Source organism: Rhinolophus sinicus, linkage group LG15 (assembly GCF_036562045.2).
Source record: "Rhinolophus sinicus isolate RSC01 linkage group LG15, ASM3656204v1, whole genome shotgun sequence".
In the NCBI taxonomy this organism is placed as follows: domain Eukaryota; kingdom Metazoa; phylum Chordata; class Mammalia; order Chiroptera; family Rhinolophidae; genus Rhinolophus; species Rhinolophus sinicus.
In genome coordinates this window covers 40,055,379-40,075,546 of record NC_133764.1, presented here as the reverse complement: position 1 = coordinate 40,075,546, position 20,168 = coordinate 40,055,379, and the positions used below count along the sequence as shown (strand labels likewise).

General features: G+C 62.8%; 2 protein-coding genes across 3 annotated transcripts in view; one reads left to right on the top strand and one right to left on the bottom strand.

Annotated features, from left to right (window-relative positions):
• Positions 1–186: 186 nt before the first annotated feature.
• Positions 187–4,912, bottom strand: PVALEF (parvalbumin like EF-hand containing). The gene is made up of 5 exons (XM_019735708.2): positions 4,816–4,912; positions 2,205–2,317; positions 1,909–2,044; positions 1,512–1,627; positions 187–365 (listed from the first exon to the last, which is right to left on the bottom strand). The coding sequence occupies exons 2-5, from the start codon at positions 2,308–2,310 to the stop codon at positions 319–321; spliced, it is 405 nt and encodes a 134-aa protein (XP_019591267.2). The 5' UTR covers positions 2,311–2,317; positions 4,816–4,912; the 3' UTR covers positions 187–318.
• A 6,179-nt stretch (positions 4,913–11,091) lies between these two features.
• Positions 11,092–20,168, top strand: part of AATK (apoptosis associated tyrosine kinase) — a 34,435-nt gene continuing 25,358 nt past the window's right edge. Inside the window, exon 1 of one of the 2 annotated variants that reach the window (XM_019735693.2) lies at positions 11,092–11,558. In XM_019735693.2, coding sequence (XP_019591252.2) covers positions 11,504–11,558 — 55 coding nt within the window. In that variant the 5' untranslated portion in view covers positions 11,092–11,503. The remainder of the gene's footprint in view (positions 11,559–20,168) is intronic. The other variant, XM_074320214.1, reaches the window with a different exon arrangement.

Genomic DNA, 20,168 nt, shown 5'->3' with positions numbered 1-20,168 from the left:
GGGCCAGGGCTGGTGGTGGGACCACCCTCCGTGGGAGCCTGCAGTGAGGGGGACGGGAAACCAGAGGGGCAGGGGCTCCACCTGCACCCACCTGCATAGCCTCCCATTTTCCCTTCTGACCCCCATACCTACCCTGCCCCCAGCTGTCCCCGAGAGACCCGAGACCCTGCCTCCACAAACACGCTGGCCATGTCATTCATTTAATGTTCTCTATTTTCCTGGCACAGGCTGTGTCCACTCCCACGGCCTCCTCGCTGGGGCACACGTGTGTCCCCGCTGCCCTCAGGGACGCTCACCAGGCCAGGGCTGGGCCTAGCACTACTTCTTCTTCGGAATTTTCTTCTTTTTGATCAATTCAGAAAATTCTAGAGCAGGAGACAGAGTTCTAGTAAATAATCTCGTGTCTTGTGGCCCTCAAGCCTTGTGAGCCCGACGGGGAGGTGTGCCCCCCTTTAGGCGTGAGGACCCCACAGGCCCCAGGGACCCTGGGTCCTGCTTTCCTGAGCTCTGTGGGGGGAGTGTGGGGCCAGAACTGCACTGCCCGAGCACCCACACTGTTGCTGGGTGCCCCCCCCCGCTTGGGGTGCTGAGCCACCCTCTCGGGCTCACGATGGACTGGGTCTCTGTGGGGACCCTCCAGAATTCCCTTCAGAGCCTTCTGAGCAGTTGTTCCTGTGATCATCCTGCCTTCAGTGGGGAAACTGAGGCCCAGAGAGGCTGGGGGCTGAGTCCTAAGCAAACCCTGTGGTATATTAAGCCTTGCGGCCACCCCACAAGTCATTTTGCAGGCAGGAAGTGGGAGCCTGGGGCTGAGGATGTGTGCACAGGTGGCAGGGGTGTGTGGAGGCCAGTCTAGGGCTCTGAGCCTGTGCTCGCCCTTGGAGCCACCTGGCTGCCCTCTGCCCTCCAGGGACTAGCAGCTGGGGAGGGTGAGGGAGTGGCAGGATGATGCAGACCCCAGGGCAGCTGTGGAGAGCCTCAAGGAAGGCCTGCAGCCCCGAAAATGCTGTTTCTCCCACGGCACCCCCCCACACTCATCTAGGCCTCCCTTGGCCCACACCATCTCCGTCCTTCTGTGTCCACCTCTGCAGCTCCCAGGCCCCAGGCCCTGCCTCCAAACTCCCTCCCGACCGTGGACTGCTCCTCCCCGGCTAGTCTACAACTGACCCTCAGCTTGGGCTGCTCAGATCACCTTCCCCAAAAAGCTGGCTCAGGACACCACTCAGAAACCCACAGCAGCCCTTTTGACCCTGCCCCACTCAGCTTCTCTGAGACTCAGTTTCCTCATCTGTGAGTTGGGGATGGTGCCCCGCCACAAGTGGCTGTGAGCTTCAGGAAATGGGGTCTGCACCTGACGGGGTCGCCGCTCGGCTCCACACCGAGATGGATAACGGACGACCCCGTGCAAACTGCCCAAGTGCGAGTGACCATGGGGGCGGGGCCTGGAGGGACGGGTCTTGGAGCGGATGGGGCGGGTAGGTCCTGAGAGGTTCCCCCATCTGTGCGCCCACCTTCGTAGTCAATCCTCCCGTCCCCGTCGGTGTCGGCTGCCTGGATCATGGCCTCTGCCTCCTCATCTGTCAATGGGGCAGCAGGCCCGCTGCTGGGGATGGTGGACAGGACGTACCTGGGCCAGGCGGGCTCAGGTCAGAGCCAGGGGCATCTGGCTGGTGCCCGATGGTCTGCAAGGTGCTCACTCCTCACTTTACAGTGAGGGAAACTGAGGCCCCGCTGGAGGTGGGTCTCTGGGCCCCGGGCTGGTGCTCTCCCTGCAGCCCTGCCTCCTGAAAAGCCAGGTGGGGCCCGCTGGGGTTCTGGGCCTGCTGGGTGGGTATGGAGACGTGACCGGGCAGGGGCCCAGGGCTCAGTACACCCGTCCCCCATCCCCGGCCACTGGCTGTTACTTACTTGATCTCATTCCATTCGATGAAGCCACTCTTGTCCTTGTCCAGGGCCTGGAAGGCCTTGTGAATGGCGCCCTCCAGCTGCCCCGTGGCCTGGAACTTCTGCATGTACTCAAAGAACCTGAGGTAGTTGAAGGAGCCTGGGACGACCAGGCTCAGGTCAGTGGGCCACGTCGCTCAGGCCCTGGGGGAGACCCATGGCCCAGGGTGGGGCTGCGGGTCCTGTCCCTCCCCCGTGTGTGTACCCTGGGCCCAGCAGCCCAGGGAAGGGGCAGGGGTGCTGTGGGGGGCAGGCTGTACCGTGGTGCCTCATGTCCGTGGGCAGCAGCTCTATGTCCTTGTCTGACAGGGATGCACCCATGGCCAAGGCCATCTTCTTCATCTGGGAGGAGAAGTCCTCGTCCATCCTGGCTCTGCAGTGGACAGGCAGCGGTGTGCACCGCGGGGGGAAGGGGGCACTCTGCTTGGACCATGCGCGGTACCAGCTCCTGCCCCCGAATGGGGTCCCCAGGGGCCCACACCACATCCCCAGCTGCCCTCAGGCTGCAGAGGGCAGCTGGGCGCTCCCTGGCCTTGCAGAGGCCCCTGTGCGCAGGCCCCGAGGGACACGAGTTTGAGCCCTCACCTCTTGCTGGCAGACCACCTTGAGGTACCCCCCATTTCATAGAAAAGGAGACTAAGGGCCGGTTCCTTCACTCTGCTCAGAGGAGGTAGAGGTAGCCACCATCTGCCCCCTCGGCACTGCTGGAGAAATTCCCTCTGTCCTTCAAGGCCCATCTCAAAGCTGCCTCCTCCGGGAAGCCTTCCTGGTTACCTGAAGCACCACTCCCTCTGGCTGAGACTCAAGGCCCAGGGCCTTGGCCAGGCTCTCCTAGACTCTAGATCAGTGGGCCCTGGTCCTGGCTGGACGCTGACCACCTGTGGTGGGGTATGCTGGCCACGGGCCAGTCTGGAGCTCGCCTAGAACTCTCCCTCCGAGCAGGGTGACCACCGCCCTTTTCCAGGCCCTCTGGAGGACCATCCTGAGGTGCATCTGCCCACAGCCCCTGAGTAGGTGTGCGTCCCTGTCCACACTTCACAGAGAGTCGGCATCAAGCAGGAGCCACCGAGGCAGAAAGGGGTTCCAGCCGGGCAGGTGGGGGTCTGGGCACAGGTGAGGGGCCAGCATTTCGGGACCGGGCTGTCCTGTGCCCCGCATGGCAACACCTTGTGATCCACTGAGCTCTCAGGTTACTGTCCCCAGGGGGGGTTGGGTTCTGGGGCTCGCAGCAAAGCAGCTATTTCAGAGGCTCCTTGGCCCTCTTGAAAGTTCACGGGGTGGTGGAGCCTTCTGGAACAGTTCCTGCCACCAGGAGGGCAGCCCAATGGCCCATGAGTCTGAGTGGGGCTGCACAGCGGCTGGAGGTGTCTTCACTTTCCTCCCGGGGAGAAGCCACAGGTCAAAGGTCACACTGACCCCCAGCAGTCCTGGGGGAGCAGGAGTGCTGGACACAGCCCCAGGAGTGGCCCTGACCCCTGAACTTTGGGGCAAAGGCTCTTTGTGAAGTAGGGCACCCCTGCCCACCCTGCCCCTTCACAAGGTTGCACGAGGACCCATGAGGGAAGGGAGATGGTGGGGAAAGGGCTCTGGGCCCCGCAGTGGGCCTGGAGCTGGGTCCCCACGTGGCACCCCAAATGGCCAAGACCTGCATCCAGCACGGGAGGCGGGCAGGGGTGGTCAGCAGGGATCACGGACAGAGGCCCATAGGACAGGCTCCACCACCCCACATCCTGGTTTGAGACCCTGATTCTCCTCTCCCACCGCAGAATCTCAGGGTTCATTCTGGAGGGAGGGGACACCTGCCTGCCACTCAGGGCCCTGCCAGAGGCCAGTGTCACCTCCTTTATGAAGAGGCGGGGCCAAAGTCCAGGCCAGGTCTGGTCAGTGCAGGGCCGACATCTTTTTTGTGAGCACGTGGGTTCCCTGGGCTGTGCCTGCTCACCCTCTCCACCCAGCTCACTGCTCTCTGGGGCAGCCTCCCCCCACCCACAAGTGCAGGGAAGCCTCAGAGATGGGGGCAGGCAGGGCCTGGGGCCGGGGGTGGGCTGGAGGCACACTTGGCATGTCTTGCCAGGCGGGCTGCGGCCCCTGCCCAGCCTCCTGGGGTGCTCCCAGCGCCCGGAAGGACCCTGCCCCCTCATCCTGCCCCTTGTAAAGTTCTCCCTCACTCCCCTCCCACCTCACTGCCTCCACAGCCGAAGCTGGCCGGAGCTTTAAGGCCTGGTCGGACCCCCCAGACCCCCACGTGTCCCAGCATTCTGTGTCCTGGATGCCCCCCAAGGCCGGCAGGACCTCCCCCTACCCTGAACACTCTGGACAGCCCACATGGCCCTCCTGAGGGCTGTGGTCTGTAGCCAGCATTGACCAGTGGATCACAGAGCGCATCTGGGTGCTCACACGAGAAAGAGGCCTCAGGCCGGAGAGGGTGTTAGGGGATTATGGCTCAGCGGGGCCCCTTGGACCGGGCTGGCACGGGGCCCAGAGCCAGCTCAGGGTGCCTGCCAGTCAGTGGGACTGTTGGCCTTGGACCCTCAGCCCTGCCAGGCTTCCCCGCCCCCCATTCAGCAGCTGGGGGCGTGAGGTCAGTGAGTGGGCCTCGGCCTCCCATGCTGACCCGGCTCACAGGCACGCTCTTGGGCGTGCGCGTGTCTACCCTGCAGACAGACAGACCCAGGCACCCAAAGCTGCCTTCGGATGGGGGCTCCCTTGGGACTGCCCCTCCCCTTCCTCCTCCTTTTGCTGCCTCCCCTGGACCTCCCTGGGGCCCCCCCGCAGCTCCCAGGGCCTCCCCTCATCCTGTAGGTGAGGACAGGGCCCCAAGCTCCCCCCGAGCCATTGGCACCTCCCCCACCCCTTCCCGCCAGGGCTCACCTCTCCTGGGCTTCCTTGGACGGCTCTGGGGAGGCAGGTCAGACTGGGCGGCTTAGAGGCACAGGGGCTCCAGCTTTTATACCTGCAGCCACCGGGCCTATTTACAGCTTGGGGCTGCAGCTGTCCCCCCGCCCCTCCCAGGCACTCCAACCTGGCACTGGCTACCCCCAGGGGCTCACTGGCACTTGGCATGGGCAGACTGACCATCAGCCATGCTGGCCTCCCTGAACCTGAGGTGGGGGTGGGGAGAGGACGGAGTTTCTGTTACATGGAGGTCCCACCCTGCCTGCTGGCCTCACAGGGGTGAGGGGGCGTTGCAGTCCCAGAGATGGCTGGCTGGGCCTACCAGGGTCGTTCAGGGGGTGCCGCCTGGCCAGCGTGTCCAAGAAGACAGCAGCAGACACTGGACAATAAGGCCTCTCCTGGTAAGCATCCGGGCTGGGCAGCCATCCTTTGTCCCTGGGTCGCTGCAGGGGGCCGAGGAGCCATGCCAGGGCTGGCCACAGAGGCAAGAGGAAGAGAGGGAGGTCTCTGTCAGGCCAAGATGGCTCCATTGGGCACAGGGGGCAGGGCTGTGTGACTCTGGGCAGGGCTGTCTCCCTGGGGAGGGCCGTCACCAGGGTGAGAACAGGGTGGGGGAGAACCAGAGAGGGTCACACTAGCAAGGGCCCCACCTGGCCATGGCCTGCTGGAGGGATGCCTCACTGTTGATTCATTTTCCAGGCAGTTGGCGGTTGTATTTCATAAGCAATGCCGTGCCCCAATAATGACAGGACAGAACGTCTGGTGCAGCCTCTTCCCAACCCCCTAAACCACCAGCTCCCCTCCGTGCCAGTTTCTGAGCTGTCATCACAGACCGTGCTGAGACGCCCTGAGACCTGCTGTCTCCCTTTGACGCTTCATCACGCAGCACCACCACTCTGTGTGGCTGCAACCGCACAGCCCGTGTTAGCCGGCGAGATGCGATGCTCAGCGGGTTCCAGTGTCCTTGGCATTAGAGACACCGTGTTGACGTGTGTCTGTCTGAGGGGCTGTGTCTCCCGTTCACCAGGACGACCAATGGGAGACCCCATGGATCCGCCAGATTCTTCTCCCTAAGCTTCGCAGCCTGGGGGCCCCAGCCCGGTGGGGCTCACCGTCCCCTGCAGGCCCCCACTCACACTGCGGTCTTGTCCCCGCAGCACACTGACCCTCTCTCCACGTGTGTGTCCCACAGTGCTCTGTCACTGGCATGCAAGGAACAAAGCACGTGGAGCCCTGACCACCCCAAGCCGGTGAGTGAGAAGCCAGTCACAACGGCGGCCACACAGTGTGTGACTCCATTTACATGTGGAGCCTCCAGAAGAGGCGAATCCAGACCCAGGAAGCAGGCAGGTGCTTCCCACGCCTGGAGGAGCCGGAAATGGAGTGTTTATGGGTACGAGGTCTCCTTTGGGTTCCGGAACTAGAAAGTGGTGGTGGCTGCACATTGGGAGTGCACCAAAGGCCACTCATTTGTTCGTATTAAAATGGTTTATTTTATGTCCTATGAATTTCACCTCAACTAAAAAAATATACAGAGTGAGAAACGATGCTTTTAATAATGCATAAATTCAACAGAAACATCAAGAAACAAGCAGCACCGGCTCAGCGCTGAGCCTCTCTCCGCCTGGCTTCTGGGAGGGAGGGAGGCACCACTAGCGTGTCCTGGGAGGCCTATCCGTGCCCACCCCTGCCCAGGCCACGAGACGAGGGGTGGGGAGGGCACAGGCAGGCTCCTAGAACCAGCACCTGCCCCAGACTGACAGATGGCTGGTCTCCTGGGCCATCCCAGTTTCATTTCTGTCCACAGGCGATCAGCCACTCCTCGCCTGTAGCCCTGGCCCCAGCTCATTGGCCCCCACTATGCGCTGAGCAGACCCTCTCTGGGCTGGCACTGCCCCCTCTTGCCTGGAACGACTGCAGGGGAGGGGTGGCCTGTTCCTGGGCCCTCCTGCTGCAATCTGGACGCCTGCAGAGACCCCAGCAGCCCAGCTCTGCCCTGTGACGAGAGGACTAGGAGTGTAAGGAATTGGCTCTTCTTTTCCAGGAGCCATTTTTACATAAGGAGGAAGCTCTTTCAAGCCATCCTCCTCCCAGATTATGGCGGGTCCCCTTGAGGGGCCTGGGGGATTCTGAGGGGGGCCCCAGCCAGCTCAGAACTCTGGACATCGACATCTTCCCTTTCCTGGAGAGGCTGCTACCTTTGGTGGCTGCAGCCTGCCTTCTGGGGTCTCTTTGGCAAATGCCAGAAGCCCCTCTCACCTCCACCATGCAGAGCACAGCTGCGGTGGTGGGCTTGGGTCAGGGAAGGGTTCTTCTGAGACTGGTGGCTACCTCCAGGCAAGTTCAGGTGGGGGACAGTCCTTCCCCTTTGCAGTGGTGCCCCTCCCAGGCACACACCCGTGGGGGTAAGGGGGCAATGTGAGTACCAGGGGCACCTGCCCCCGCCCCCAGCCCCAGCAGCAGCAGCAAAGGGGAGGGCTGGGGGGCAGGTGTAGGGCTGTGAGTAGGGGGAGCCAGCTGGGTGATGAGTTCTGGCGGGGAGGGGGATCCTGGAGCCCTGTGACGCCCAGTGCGGTACCCGGCAGGTGGGTTTGTGGGCTGGAGCTGGGGCAGCAATGATGATGTGACTTATTATTATAGGAGGGACTCCAGAGGTGCTGACCCTGTCCCCATGGCCCTGTCCCGTGGCTTTCCCCTCTGCAGTGGGGGGAATGATGCCCCCCAAAAGATATGTCCATGTCCTAACCACCCCCGCGGGTACCTGTGAATGGGACCTTGTTGGGAAATGGGGTCTTTGCAGATGTGACCAAGTTAAGATGAGGTCACACTGGCTTAGGGAGGCCACAAGTCCACTGACTGTTCCTTACAAGAAGAGGAGACCCATGGAGGAGGAGCCATGTGACAACGGAGGTCCCAGGCAGCAGCTGTGTTCCTGCTCCCGCCTTGATTCAAAAGCGTGATGTTTTTCGTTCATCCCAGATTTTCCTCATTAATTTTGACTCTAAGATATTGCAGTAAAATATTAATTGCCTTAATGCCTAAGTTTATTTTTGACAGCTTTATTGAAATATAATTCACATACGTAGCATACAGTTCACAACTTTGGACTGTACAAGTGAGTGTTTTTAACAGCTTATTCACAGGGTCTACTTGCAGAGTTCCATCACCCCCAACAGAGGCCCTGTACCCCTTAAGAGTCACTCCCAGTTCCTCTGCCCCCGGGCCTCTGACAGGCGCCAATCCACTTTCCGTCTGTGCACTGGGGGAGTCTCGGAACCCCACATAAGTGGAATCATACCTTTGTGTCCGGCTCACTTCACTGAGCATCATGTTTTCGAGGTTCATGCATGTTGTAGCATGTGTCAGCACCTCACTCCTTTTTATGGATCAGTAACATGCCATCATGTGTATCCGTTCACCTGTAACAGGCCATGGCGTGTATCCATTCGTCTGCTGATGATATGATTGCTGAGTTTTTGCGCCTTTGGTGTCTCACTCACCTTACCTGTGTCCAGTGTGGCCCCCACCCCACCCCACATGCTCCTGAACGTGGGAGGCCTCGCCCCTCATCCCACTTATGCCTCAGGCTTTCCTGGGCCTCCTCTAGGCCCAGCCCTCTGCAGACACTGCTCCAGCTGGGCCTGGCCCCCTCAGGTCAGCTCCTTCCAGGGAGGGTGCTCGCCCTGCACGGTCCCTGGCGTGGGGCAGGCAAGACTTGTCCTTACCACTGTCAGCCACAGTGCCCCTGTGACCCCCGTACACTCAGCCTAAGGCTCCTGCCAATCGGCTTGGTTCCCGTGGGCCCAGGTACATTCCTTGTCCTGTGGTACAGGAGCCAGGAAGCGGCATCCCTGCCAGCCTGGCTTTTGTGCTTGAAAGCACATCGTGACCAGCCAGCACCCCTAGGGCAGTGGTCACCCTGGTCACCCAGGTATTGGCACCCTGTCCCCACCACTGTGAGGCCTGGCCCCTGCTTGAGCTGTAGAGGGCTCTGGGGTGCCCTGCCTGCCCCCAGGTTGTGGGAGGGCACGTCTTTAGGGACCTCTTGCTATCCTGAGATCAGCAGAAGCCAGCATGGTAGGGCCCCCAAGGTGGACTGGCTACTGGTAACCCCCAGACTTGCAGGTCCCCTCCTGCCCACCTTCACCCTTGCATGCCCTGTTCATTGGGACCTATCCCTCTCTTTGCCCCTGTCCTGACACTGCCCAGGGGCACGAAGGGCACAAAGCATGAGGTTGTGCCACTGGAACTCAGGTCCTCTGCTCTTTCTCAGAGGCGAGGACACTGACCCTCAGGCCCCGAGGCCCAGGAGAGTGTCATGCAGACCTGCTTGCAGGAGGCCAGCCCCCAGCCTCTCAGCTCTGCCTTCCCCCGGGCCGCAGGGCTCTGTCCTGCCCATTCGCTCTTGTCACATCGTCTGGGGGCCTTGAGGGACCTGGAAGGACAGCAGTTCTGGTCCCCATCACCAGGTAGCAGGCTGACAGACTCTCCCTCTAAATTCCAGTGCCAGCCTCCCTGCACGGCTCCGTAGAGCAGAGGGTGTGGTCGCTGGCCACACATGGGAAGCACTAGTTGAAGGGACAGATCAATGGTGGTGGGGGGGGGGACTCGGAGCGCCTCCAGTTCAATGTCACCCGCCCAAGGGAGCCCTCGTTCTGGTGACATCTCAGAGGACCCTGATGTATGGGGCAGAACTGGCATCTGGTCAAGTGGGATGAGAGTGTTGGCCCTGGAGCCAGAGGGTCTTCTCCTCCCCACCCGGACCCCAGAGGAAGACCTGTAACCCTGAAGTCCCCGACATCTGGCCCTTCCTTGTGCCAGTGTATGCACACGCGCGTGGCTTCACAGGCAGACCCAGGTCATGGAGAGCCGTCTTCCGACTCTGATTACTGAGGCCAACCATGGTGGTGCAGAGGCTCTGGACAGCGGCAACTGAGGCCACTGGTCCCCCTCTGCCTGTCCCCAAGGAGCCTCCAGGTGTCTGGGTCCCCTTCCCGAGTGGGTAGAGGCAGAGCCATCCACATGGGAGTCGTGCAGTCTTGGGCTTGCCTCCTTGGTGGGAAGGGGAGGCCTCCAAATGGGGCCCAGGCCCTCACACTGGGTGTACTCCTGGCTCACAGCCCTCAGCCATCAATGCCACCAGTGGCCTCTGACCCTCCTGACTCTGGGATCTGAGCACGTCCATCAGCCACTACACCTGTAGCTCCTTCCTCCAGCACCCGGCCTGTGGGGCAGAACCACTCAGAGCAGTAGCCACACAATCAGGGCCATTAAGAAGGTTCTGGACAACGGGTCCCTCTCCACAGGCCTGAGGTGGCATGGGGCCTCCCACATCAGAGAACCCCTAATGTCTGAGGGAAAGGGGGGCCCCACAGGAGCCACCCTAGAATAAAAAGGGAACATCCTGTCACCTTCTACCAAGAACTGACTGGTCCTCACCACCCTTTCTGTGTCGCTGCCCGGCGCCCCCTGCCAGTAACATTGATCCTTGTTCTCCCCCCCTGCTGGGGGTAGGTGCCCCCTCCTCCTGCTCCTACCGCCCCTTCCAGCTGGGCCCCTGCCAAGGGGCTTTGCTCATCTGGCCAGAGAATGAATGGATGGATGGATGGAAGAGCCGCTCAGTTGCAGAAAACTTAAGTCTCGGCTACACTGTAATCCTCCGGGTTCCCACGGTGGGGGGAGGGGCTTGGTCCGCAGACCCCTGCCGCCGCGCCCCCACCTGTCCTGCTGTGCTCTCCACCGCCGCGTCGGTGCAAGATGGCGCGGCACGGCGCGGGCGGCGGGCGGGGACAGTCCCTAGGTGCCCGGCGCCGCCTCGCCCGCCCTGAACGCCCGGTGCTGATCACACCAGGCGGGGGCGGCCGCTCCTTCTATACGGTTGTCGCAGCGTGGCACGGGCGCGCTCGGTGTGCAAAAACAGCCCTCCGTCCGCCAGCGCGGGCGCCGCCCAAAGGGCGCGGGGGCCGGACCCCAAGCTGCCTCAGAACCTGCGTGTGCAGGCCGCGTGCCGGCCCGACCCCGTGAGCGTGGGCCCGGGCGCGTCCCCGGCCACCCTGCGCGCGCTTTCGTATTCCTGAGTGCCACGGTGCCCACCCCCGCGTTTGCTGCCGTGTCCCCGTGCCCCCCCGCACCTCCTACCCCCTCCCCATCCTGCGTCTCAGTGTCCCACTCCCCGCGCCTCCGCGTCCTCCAGCCTGCAGGTCCCCCTTCCTCACGTCTTCGCGCCCCCCCAAGCCTCCGCGCCCCCCAGTCTCTGTGCCCCTCAACCTCCCGTCTCCCCTCCGCGCGTCTCCGTGCCCCCCCCAGCCTGCCGGTCCCCCTTCCGCGCGTCTCCGTGCCCCCCCAGCCCGGGAGGGAGCCACCCCCGCGCGCGCTCCCGCCAGTGTTTTCGGACTGCACCAGCCCGGGAGCCCGGCGGCGCCGCGGCCAGCGGGCGGAGGCGCCTCGTCTGTCGCCGCCGCCCGCACCCACACCGCACTCGCACCCCGCTGGCCCCGCAGCCTGCCAACCCCGCGGCTTCGTCTGTGGCCGCTCGGCCGGCGCGGCAGGCAGGGCGCGCTCCGCACCTGCGGCGGCCGCCAGGCGATGGCTCGGCGCAGGCCGGGGCCGCGGGCGTCTTGAGCGCAGCGCCGCCCCGGGTGCCCGCGAGCTGCTGGCCCTGGCCATGTCGTCGTCCTTCTTCAACCCCAGCTTCGCCTTCAGCTCGCACTTCGACCCGGGTGAGTCCTCTGGCCGTGCTCCGCCGCCAGCCTGCTGCCTGCTGCGCTGCCCCGCGTCCCCCACTGCGGACATGATGCTTCCTGAGCCGCCGGTTCCTATTTTGCATGGAAATTAACCCCTTCCCCACCCTGAGCGGCGCCCACAGAAGGACTGGCTCTCCGTCGGACCCCCTAGAGGCCTGGGACCCGTGAAGGTGGGCAGGCCTGGGGGCTGGTACCCAGCACAGCTGAGGCTTCCAGCAGTGTGGGTGGGCAGCAGAGGTGCGCCCCCCCCACCCCTGTGTCTCTGTAGACGTTTCTGGCACAGGTAACTGGGGCAGGAGGGCCTGTATTTGCCCCAAGTGTCCAGGTGAGAAGGTGGCCAGGACTGAGGGCCCTGGGGGAGGTGTGGGAGTGCCCCCACCCCTGCCCCCTGGAGCCCAAGCCCCCATGGCCCCATGCTTGCCCACTGTCTTAGCGTGGGAGACTCCTTCCCAGGCGAGGGGCTGGGACTGGGAGCCTTGCCCACAGCCCAGCAGCCTGCACGCGGAGGTGGGAGCAGTGGCCGCCCACAGACAGAGCCCACTGGGCAGAGGCTCTAAAGAGATGGGTCTTAGTGAGGACCCAGAGAGCAAGGGAGGCCGAGGGGGCACGGCCGCTGGAGTCCTGGGGTCAGGCCTCTTACCCCACCAAGTTGGTGGCCCTGTCATCGTGTTTACCCTTGGCTGCCTGGCCTCTTGGGGTTGGCAGAGGGGCCCAGGGATAGCTGGAGACCTGCATCTTCCTGGTGCCTTCATCAGCTCTGGCCCCTCTTCCCCAAGGAGATAAACCCCTGCCCTGGAGCCATGACCCAGGGGCCCAAGGTCCACCTACATGTCACTGAGGCTCAGGCACAGGCTAATCCAGCCCAAACAAAGCTGGGCACGCATGTGACGGGCTCTCCTGGGTCCCCTCCCTGGAGCAGGGCCCAGTGAGTGCAGTGATGCACAGGGTCCCCTGGGCATGGCCCCATCTGAAGGCATTTGCTCCTGTGAGAGGGGAGCTGGCAGCAGGGCTGTCTGCTGGGCGTAAAGTGTGGGTGTCCCTCTCTCAGAAATGACTTCCCAGGCGACTCCCAGGGCTTGGAGAACATGATGTCACCCCTGATGGCTCAGAATCCAGGCCGAAGCCCTGGCTGGGCCCTGAGGGCAGGGGGTGGAGGTGGCCCTGCTGAGCAGCCCAGGCCCAGACAACCTTTAGGGTCCTGAGTCCAGTGCTTCCGGCAGCGTGCCTGCTGGGAGGAGGGGGTCTGGCTCAGGCCTCTGGCGTTGGAACTGTTGGCAGGGTGGGGGTGCCAGTATTGATGCCAGGATGGGGGAGGCCCTCTCCACACCCTGCCTCTTGCGCGCTCTGTGGGGCCCAGACTTGCCCTGTGTGGGGTTGTTACCCGCTTTCTAAACCTGGGTGCATTGGGGCACGAGCCCCTGCCCCCACCTCAGAGAAACAACGCAGCTTTGCCTTGTGTTTGTGTAAACAGCTATGATCAGTGTAATTATAATGTCAGTTTAAAGACTTTCAGAGAAAAGTTGTCAGGAGACAAGGGGTGGCCTCCGCTTTGCGGGTCAGTGAAGGGGAGACCTGTGTCCACTGCAGGAGGGGACGTCCTGGATGGTGGTACTGGGTAATGGGCTCGGGTGCAGGGCTCCTTTGGCCTCCATGTGAGCATTGGGGAAGAGGAAAGATGGGGTCCCCTGCCCTGCTGCTAAACATCCAGCTTTCAGAGCCTGGCTCCCACCCCCTGGAGTCCCACAGCCCAATCTTATCTTCCTGAGCCTCAGTTTTCTCATCTGTAAAAGGGGGTAGTGACCTCTGTTCCTCCAGGCCCGGGTGGGTGTTAGGTGCCTGGTGAAAACTTGATGTTCAGTAAACAGAGACTGCTATTTTGGGGGTTGGGGAGGTGCGTGGAGACAAGGCCACAGTGTCTTTATGGCTTTTCTCCATCCCTGAAGTGGAGCGAGATGGCACTTTTGAGGTCTGCTAATGTCTGTGGGGGGACCCAGCTGAGGGGTCCACCAAACTCGGAGAGCAGGGGACGCTCATGTTCATGGCCATCTGAGTTTGTTTCTGTGGTGCTCAACAGTCGGGGGACAGAGGGGCCGGGCCTGGGCCCGGGCAGAGGGTCTTCCCGACGTCGCCAGGCAGGCCTGCTGCCATGTCGGTTCTCCATCCGTCGTGGGGTTCCGTGGCTGTCCCCATAGAGAGGGCGCGGTGGAGTAGGTGTGTCGCAGGAAGCAGACTGAGTTTGAGGCTCTGGCCCTGGGTGCACCCTCGAGCGCGGCCTGGGAGCTGGGCGGCGGGGGGACAGACCAGACTGCTTGCTCCTGGAGTGATGTGGCTGGTGCAGGAGGGCATCGAGAGGGCTGTCTGCTCTGGAGCCCAGCTCTTCCCCAGGACGTGAGGGACTGGGGATTTCCTGGCAGTCTCAGCCCCGTGACATCAGTGCTGTGTGGCCTTGGGCCAGTCACTCAACCTCTGAGACTCAGCCCTGCTAGGTGAAACCTCACTCTGGGGAGACCAGGTAGGTGGGGCTGAGGGCTGTCGAGGGTGCCTCGTAGGGTCAGGAGCAGCCGGGCTGGCTGGTGTGGCCTCGAGGGAGCATGGTGGCCTCTCCCACTGGCGTGCTCTGAGGCAGGGCGCTCACGTTGTTTCTCACCCTGTCCAGCCTCAGGCCTACCAGGTGCCGGAGGTGGCTGTGGTCTCTGGGCAGGAGGCTGCTGGCCAGGAGCCGGTGTGAGGACACCATCCCCCTCCAGCTTCTCCCTGAGGACCCCCTGGTGGCAGGTGGTGGATCAGCTCCGCCCTGACCCTGTGGCTCTTGCCATGCCTCAGTTTCTTAATCTGTAAGGTGTACTGTGGTGCCTGCCCACTTCTCAGGGTCATGTGAGGGTTAACGGGGTCAGTGGTGTGGAGCGCTGAGTGAGGGCAAGTGCCCAGGCTGTGCGGGTCAAGGCTGAGCCTGGGACAGGGGTCACCGCTGACCAGCCAGCAGGGCTAGGAGTTTGGGGAAGCTTGTGGTAGACGAGGCAGCCCTGCCTCAACCCGCAGCCTCTCGGCTCATGCCATGCCCCTGCCCATGTCCTCACAGGGAGAGGGTGGCTGGCGGGAGGGAGTCCCAGACGGGCGTGGTCTCATCTGGCACAGGGACAAGCCCCCCGAGGCCACCCCAGGAAAGGGCTTGGGGGGACCCGGAGTCCTGTTCCCTGGCTGGCAGACGCTCCCTGGCAGCAGTCCTCAAACCTGGTGACCCGCTGCTTGCGGCTGGCTGCCTGTGGGGGCCTGGCTGAAGGTAGATGCTGCCTGCACCCCTCCCAGACAGGCTCAGGCTGGGGTCAAGAGCTGGCTCTCTCATCAGTGTCACCGCCCCTCCCTGCACCTGAGAAAGGCTAGACCCGGTGGACGCTCTGGCTGTTGGGGTGGGTCTGGGGTGTGTGCCAGTGCAGGAGGGTGGCAGCGGGAGGTCCCAGTCCCCTCTGGGCAGTGGTGGGGGCAGTCGATTTCTTTACATTCCAGCACTGTCTCCAGGATGCCAGGCTCTGTTTGTCCCTCCCCTATGGGCCCCTGCATCCACACCTGTGCAGCTGCACACACGCAGGTAAGTGGGCTCACACGCATGTACACATGCTCACATAAGCTCACACACGTTTAAATGTACACACCTGCAAATACATCGTAAACCTGTGCCCCATGCACACACACTCACAAGTGCCCCTAACACACGTGTGCTCAAACATGCACCTGTGCACACGCTGGTTCAGAGCCCATTTTTTAAAAGTGTGCAGTCGCCTCCTTGGGGGTGGGTGGCCTCTTGGGGGCTCAGCTGTTTCTGAATGCGGCTGCCTGACTTGCTGGCCCCGTGCCCCCCACTCCAGGCCGCCCCTGCCTGCGGTGGCACCTCTCACTCCTTCCATCAAGCAGAGCCTGAGCCCCAACCTTATTCCCTTGGAGGCCAGACCGTCTCCTGGCCTGGATGACCTTGAACTGGGCATGTGTGGAATTTCCTGCCATCTGGTCCCTGGGGTCCCTGCCCATGAGGCCCTCTCAGCCCCCCCCAGAGTACAGTGTGCTTGTGGTCCCTGACCTCCTGCTCAGCCCCGCCCATCTGGCCCTAGCATGGTTGTCACAGCCACAGTCCTGTCCTGATGACCTCTGCCAGCCTGGGCTGGGCTATGGACACGACAGTTTCATGGGTGGGTGTCAAGGTCATGGCTGGGGTGGGAGCCAGACCCCCACCTCCCTTTGGCCCCCAGCCCCACCCCTGCTCTCATTTCAGAGGCAGTGACAACCCCCCCCCCCGGCCCCCGGTCTCAGGTCAGGAACACCTGTGTCCCAGGCAGGGAGCCTGAGGCTCACGGAGCCTTCTCCCCTCCCAGTGACTGGCCCTGAAAGACTGGTCCCACTGTCGCCCAGCCATGGAGCTTACCTGAGGGCGAGCCGCGCCTGGCTCCTCCACCTGCAGTCACCTGCCCTGGGCTGTGTACCCGTCCTCCATCCCAGGCGTGTGCTCCTCCCTGCACCCCACCTTCCCCACCTCGAGGGGCTTCTGGGTGGAACAGCGCCTCCAAATTCACGCCTGCCTGGAGCTTTAGAATCGGACCATGTTTGGAAAGAGGGTCTTTATAGGTGCAGTCCGTGAAGATGAGGTCGCATTGCAGCAAGGTGGCCCTAAGTCTAAAGGCTGGGGTCCTTGTGAGACAAAGCAGAGGGAGACAGCAGAGAGGAGGAAAGGCTTGTGACAGTGGAAGCAGAGGTTAGTGTGGTGGGGCCACAGCCAAGGGACACCTGGGGCCTCCAGCTGCTGGATGAGGAAGGCCCTTCCCCTAGAGCCTTCAGAGGGAGCACGGTGCTGTTAGGCTGTCCAGCCCCAGAGCAGAGAGACACTCCACGTCTGTGTCAAGTCCCCCAGTTTGCCACCGTTTCTTCAGCCAGCCGCAGGATGCTCCTCCAGGGCCCCGCCAGGGCGCTCTGAGTCCAGACGGCCTAGTTTGGGGCCCGGCCTGCCTCCCTTCTTCATGGTGGCCCCATGTCCTCTGTGTAAACTGGGTCAGCGATACCCACCTGGAGGTGTCTTTGGAAGGAATCAAAGTGACGCGTGTGCAAGTGGCCTCAGCACAAGCGAGTGCACTGGATGAGATGTGAGGGGAGAACCACTGCAGCCGGGGCAGCGTGTCCTTGTGCGGGTACCTCCAGCCCTCGCTCTGGCCACAGCCTGCCTCTCACAGGGGAAGCAGCGCCAGCAGCACTGGCTGCCTGGCCTCCCCACGCCCGGCAGAGGAAATGAGGGCAGTGGACGGAAGGCGGGAGCCAGTCCCTGGCAGCCTGTCTGGGCCATCGTAGTGGGCGGTGTCCCTTCCGACTCCCTTCCTCCCTCTGCCAGGGCTGGAGCAGGACAGGGGCTGGTGCCCCAGGGTGGGGGTGGGGGGTCACTCTGGGATTAGACCAGCAGTTGGAGCCACGAGGAAGTGGCTGCCCAGAGCCGGGTACTTGGGGGTTTCTGGGAGGACGTGGGCTGCTCTCCCCCACCAACACTGGGGCGGCCGGGCTTGTCGTCACGAGGCCCCAGCCCCTGCTCTGGTCATGCCCGAGGAAGTGGCAGGATGGACTGGGCAGTTCTGAGCAGTATGGGGGCTGCCTGTCCCAGGATGCATGCGGTGAGGCAGCAGGATACCCCACAGGTGACCTCTCACGTGGGGTGTGGCCGGCCTGGCCTGGCTTGACCCTGGTGAGGGGGTGGGGTCCCTTCCTCCTCCCGAGGGAGAGCAGTGCAGCTCCTGCTCACCCGCCGGCCTGGGCACCCAGCATTGGGCAGCCCCGACCAGCTGGCCTCGAGCTGGCTGGGGCTACAACCTGCTTTTCTGTGTGAGCCCAGCCAGGACCCCCCGGGGGCCTGAGTCCGAGACCCGGGCTCTGCTGAGGTCACCCCTGCACCAAGGCCGGTGTGGAGGACGGAGGGAGACAAGCAGCTGGACGGGCCTGAGGAGGCCGCCCTGCGTTCTCGCAGGGATTGGGGAGCCCTGGGGAGGGTCCCGCATGCCGGCATGCTCTGCTCCTGCCAGCTCGAAACTCTTAGTGATTCTTAACGAGGGCCCTGCAGATTCTGCCGTGGATCCTGCTGGGCCCACCATCCAGCGTCAGGGCCCAGCCGGGGGCCCCGGGCAGGTGGTCACTTGTCAGGGATGCGGTGACTTTGTAACAATGGTTTCTCACCTGCGTTTGCCACCTGTGGTCCAGCCAGCGGGTTGGGCTCTGCTGGCTGTGAGACCCCCGGGGCTTCCTCGCGTGCAAAGAAAGGAGGACCCAGCTGTCGTGGGAAGCAGCGCAGGCACAGAAACATGCAGGAGTGTGTCTGGCTGCTCCTGCTCAGCCTCCCCCGAGGTTGCTCAGGTGTGTCAGGTACCATGCTCACCTCACTGACAGTGCTCCTTGTGGGATGCCAGTGTGGGCCCTCCCTGCCTCCCTCCCTAACAGCTTTATTGCGCTATAACTCACATACCATGTGGGTCATCCATTCAAAGCGTATTGTTCAGTGTTTTTTACTGTATTCACAGAGTCGTACAACCACCTCCACAGTCAATTTCATGACATTTTCATCCCCAAGTAAAAACCCCATGGTCACTAGCAGTCACTGCCCGTTCCCGCCACCCCAGCCCTGGCACCATTCGTCCACTCCTGTCCCAGAGGGTGGCCTCCACTGGAGATTGCTTATCAGTGCATCGTGCAGGGTCTCCCATTGTCTCTCTTGACACGCTCCGCTCTGCTGTGGGCGCACGGGGAGTGGGAGAGGCCTGGCTCCTAGGCACCTTGGGGTGTGGCTGCCTGGGGCTGTGCATTGGCATGCCCCCGCCCCAGTGCTTGGTCCGCCTGCCCGTTTGAGCCATTCTGTGGAGCATGGCGGTGGCCTTGCCTTTGCCGGGGTAATAGGCCATCTGGAGTCCTCTCCTGTGAATGCTCATTCGCGTCTTTCCCTCGTCGGTTTGTGGGTGTCATTCGGGTGTTCTGGAACCAAGCCCCGGTTTTCACTTCCTAGTGCTCTCGTCCGTCCTGTGTGTGTCAGTGCAGGGTGTGCGGGGACCGAGATGCACCTCCCTGATGCCAGGCTCAGTGGCCTCATGCTGGTGGCTTGAGACGGGCCACGGTGGGAGGACTGGCACCAAGGAGCCGGGCAGCACCACACGCTGGCCGTTCCCCAGCCCCTCTCCCGCACTCTCTTCTTCGCAGAGCTGCTTGTTAAGCATTTACCAGCACACCACGGAGTAAGCCGTCTCGTTTACCCTGGAGGCCACCTGAAATCTTTGCGGCAGGAGGCAGGCGTCCCCAGAGACTGTTTCTGTCCCGTGGGGATGACTGGCCTGGAGGAATGATCCTGCTCGGACCCCAGGCTGGCACTCAGGCCTCTGGGGCCACTGGGCCTTGGAGGGAGCTGTCCTGGCCCCTCAGTGGGGCCTTCTCTGGGTGGTTCCTTCTGCCAAGCCCGGGGGTACATTCCTACCCATAACTGAGGTGAACCTGGACTGGGTACTGCACCTACTGCCCCCTTCCCCAGCCGGCCTCCTCCCCGACTCTGCCCCTCCTGGAATCCAGACAGAAACTCAGAGGCAGTTTACCAGCTTCCCCACCCTGTCCCCCCCCACCCAGCACCCTCCAGATGGTGCCCAGTTGGGGGTGTGAAGAGGTTCTGGGATGGGGGCAGTGGGGTGCAGTTTCCCTACACAAATGTCTGTCAGGCCCTGTCACCTGCTGGGGGTGGAGCCTGGGCAGTTGCAGAGGTGGGGTCTGAGGCAGGGAGGGTGGACCTCGGTTTCCCCGCCTGGCTGTGCTCAGGGCCAGAGGAGCGCTCGGGGAGGTGTCAGCTGGGACATCCGTGATGGCCCCCAACGCAGTCCAGTTCTTGGGGTGGAGGAGCGTCCTGCAGATGCAGCCTTCGTCCTGGGAGGCCGGTGGGGAGGCGGTGTGTGTGTACACACACGTGTGGACACGTACACTCAGCCACGCTCCCACCCCGAGCTCTGGAGCCTCGTGCACAGACAGCTAGGGCTGAGGTCCCCACACCTGTCCTATCATTCCTCCACCTGACCTCAGAGATTTGTGGGGAAAAGTGAGGAGACAGATGGCTGGGCCTGGTTTGGCCCTGGAGGCACCCACCTGACCACACAAGTGCCATGACCCAGCTTCCATCTCCACTGGCAGAGGGCCATCATGTCCCTGTTTGGGAGTTCTGTTCCTCTCGGAGAAACTTCCATGCCAGGGCCCTTGAGAAAACCTTTGCCAAGAAACTCTGCCCCCAGCACTAGATCTGCCCTGCTGATGGCTCATGGGGTGTGGGGTGCCCCTCCTGCTTACCCTCCTGCCTCCTGAAGCCTGCCACTTGCTTTAGCTGGGGGCTTAGGGTGGGGGTGTTGGACACAGAGACGGGCTGCCCCGGGCTTTCCTGATACCCTGGGCCTGCAGACCACAACCCTTGGCGCTTAACTCAGCGAAACGCCCGCTGGGTTGCACAGTTCCTTCCTGCACTAGATCCTGTTTGCATCACCCTTGGGCATGGGGGGGCAGGGGGACTATGCCAGGATGTCCTCACATGCCCGGTGGAGGCCCCGC

Coding starts and splice junctions, on each gene's coding strand:
- PVALEF (XM_019735708.2), bottom strand. CDS start 2,310: ATGGACGAGGACTTCTCCTCCCAGATGAAGAAGATGGCCTTGGCCATG. Junction 1,628..1,908: donor ATCGAATGGAATGAGATCAA/GTAAGTAACAGC, acceptor CGCCTGGCCCAG/GTACGTCCTGTCCACCATCC. Junction 366..1,511: donor CGGGAGGATTGACTACGAAG/GTGGGCGCACAG, acceptor CTCCTGCTCTAG/AATTTTCTGAATTGATCAAA.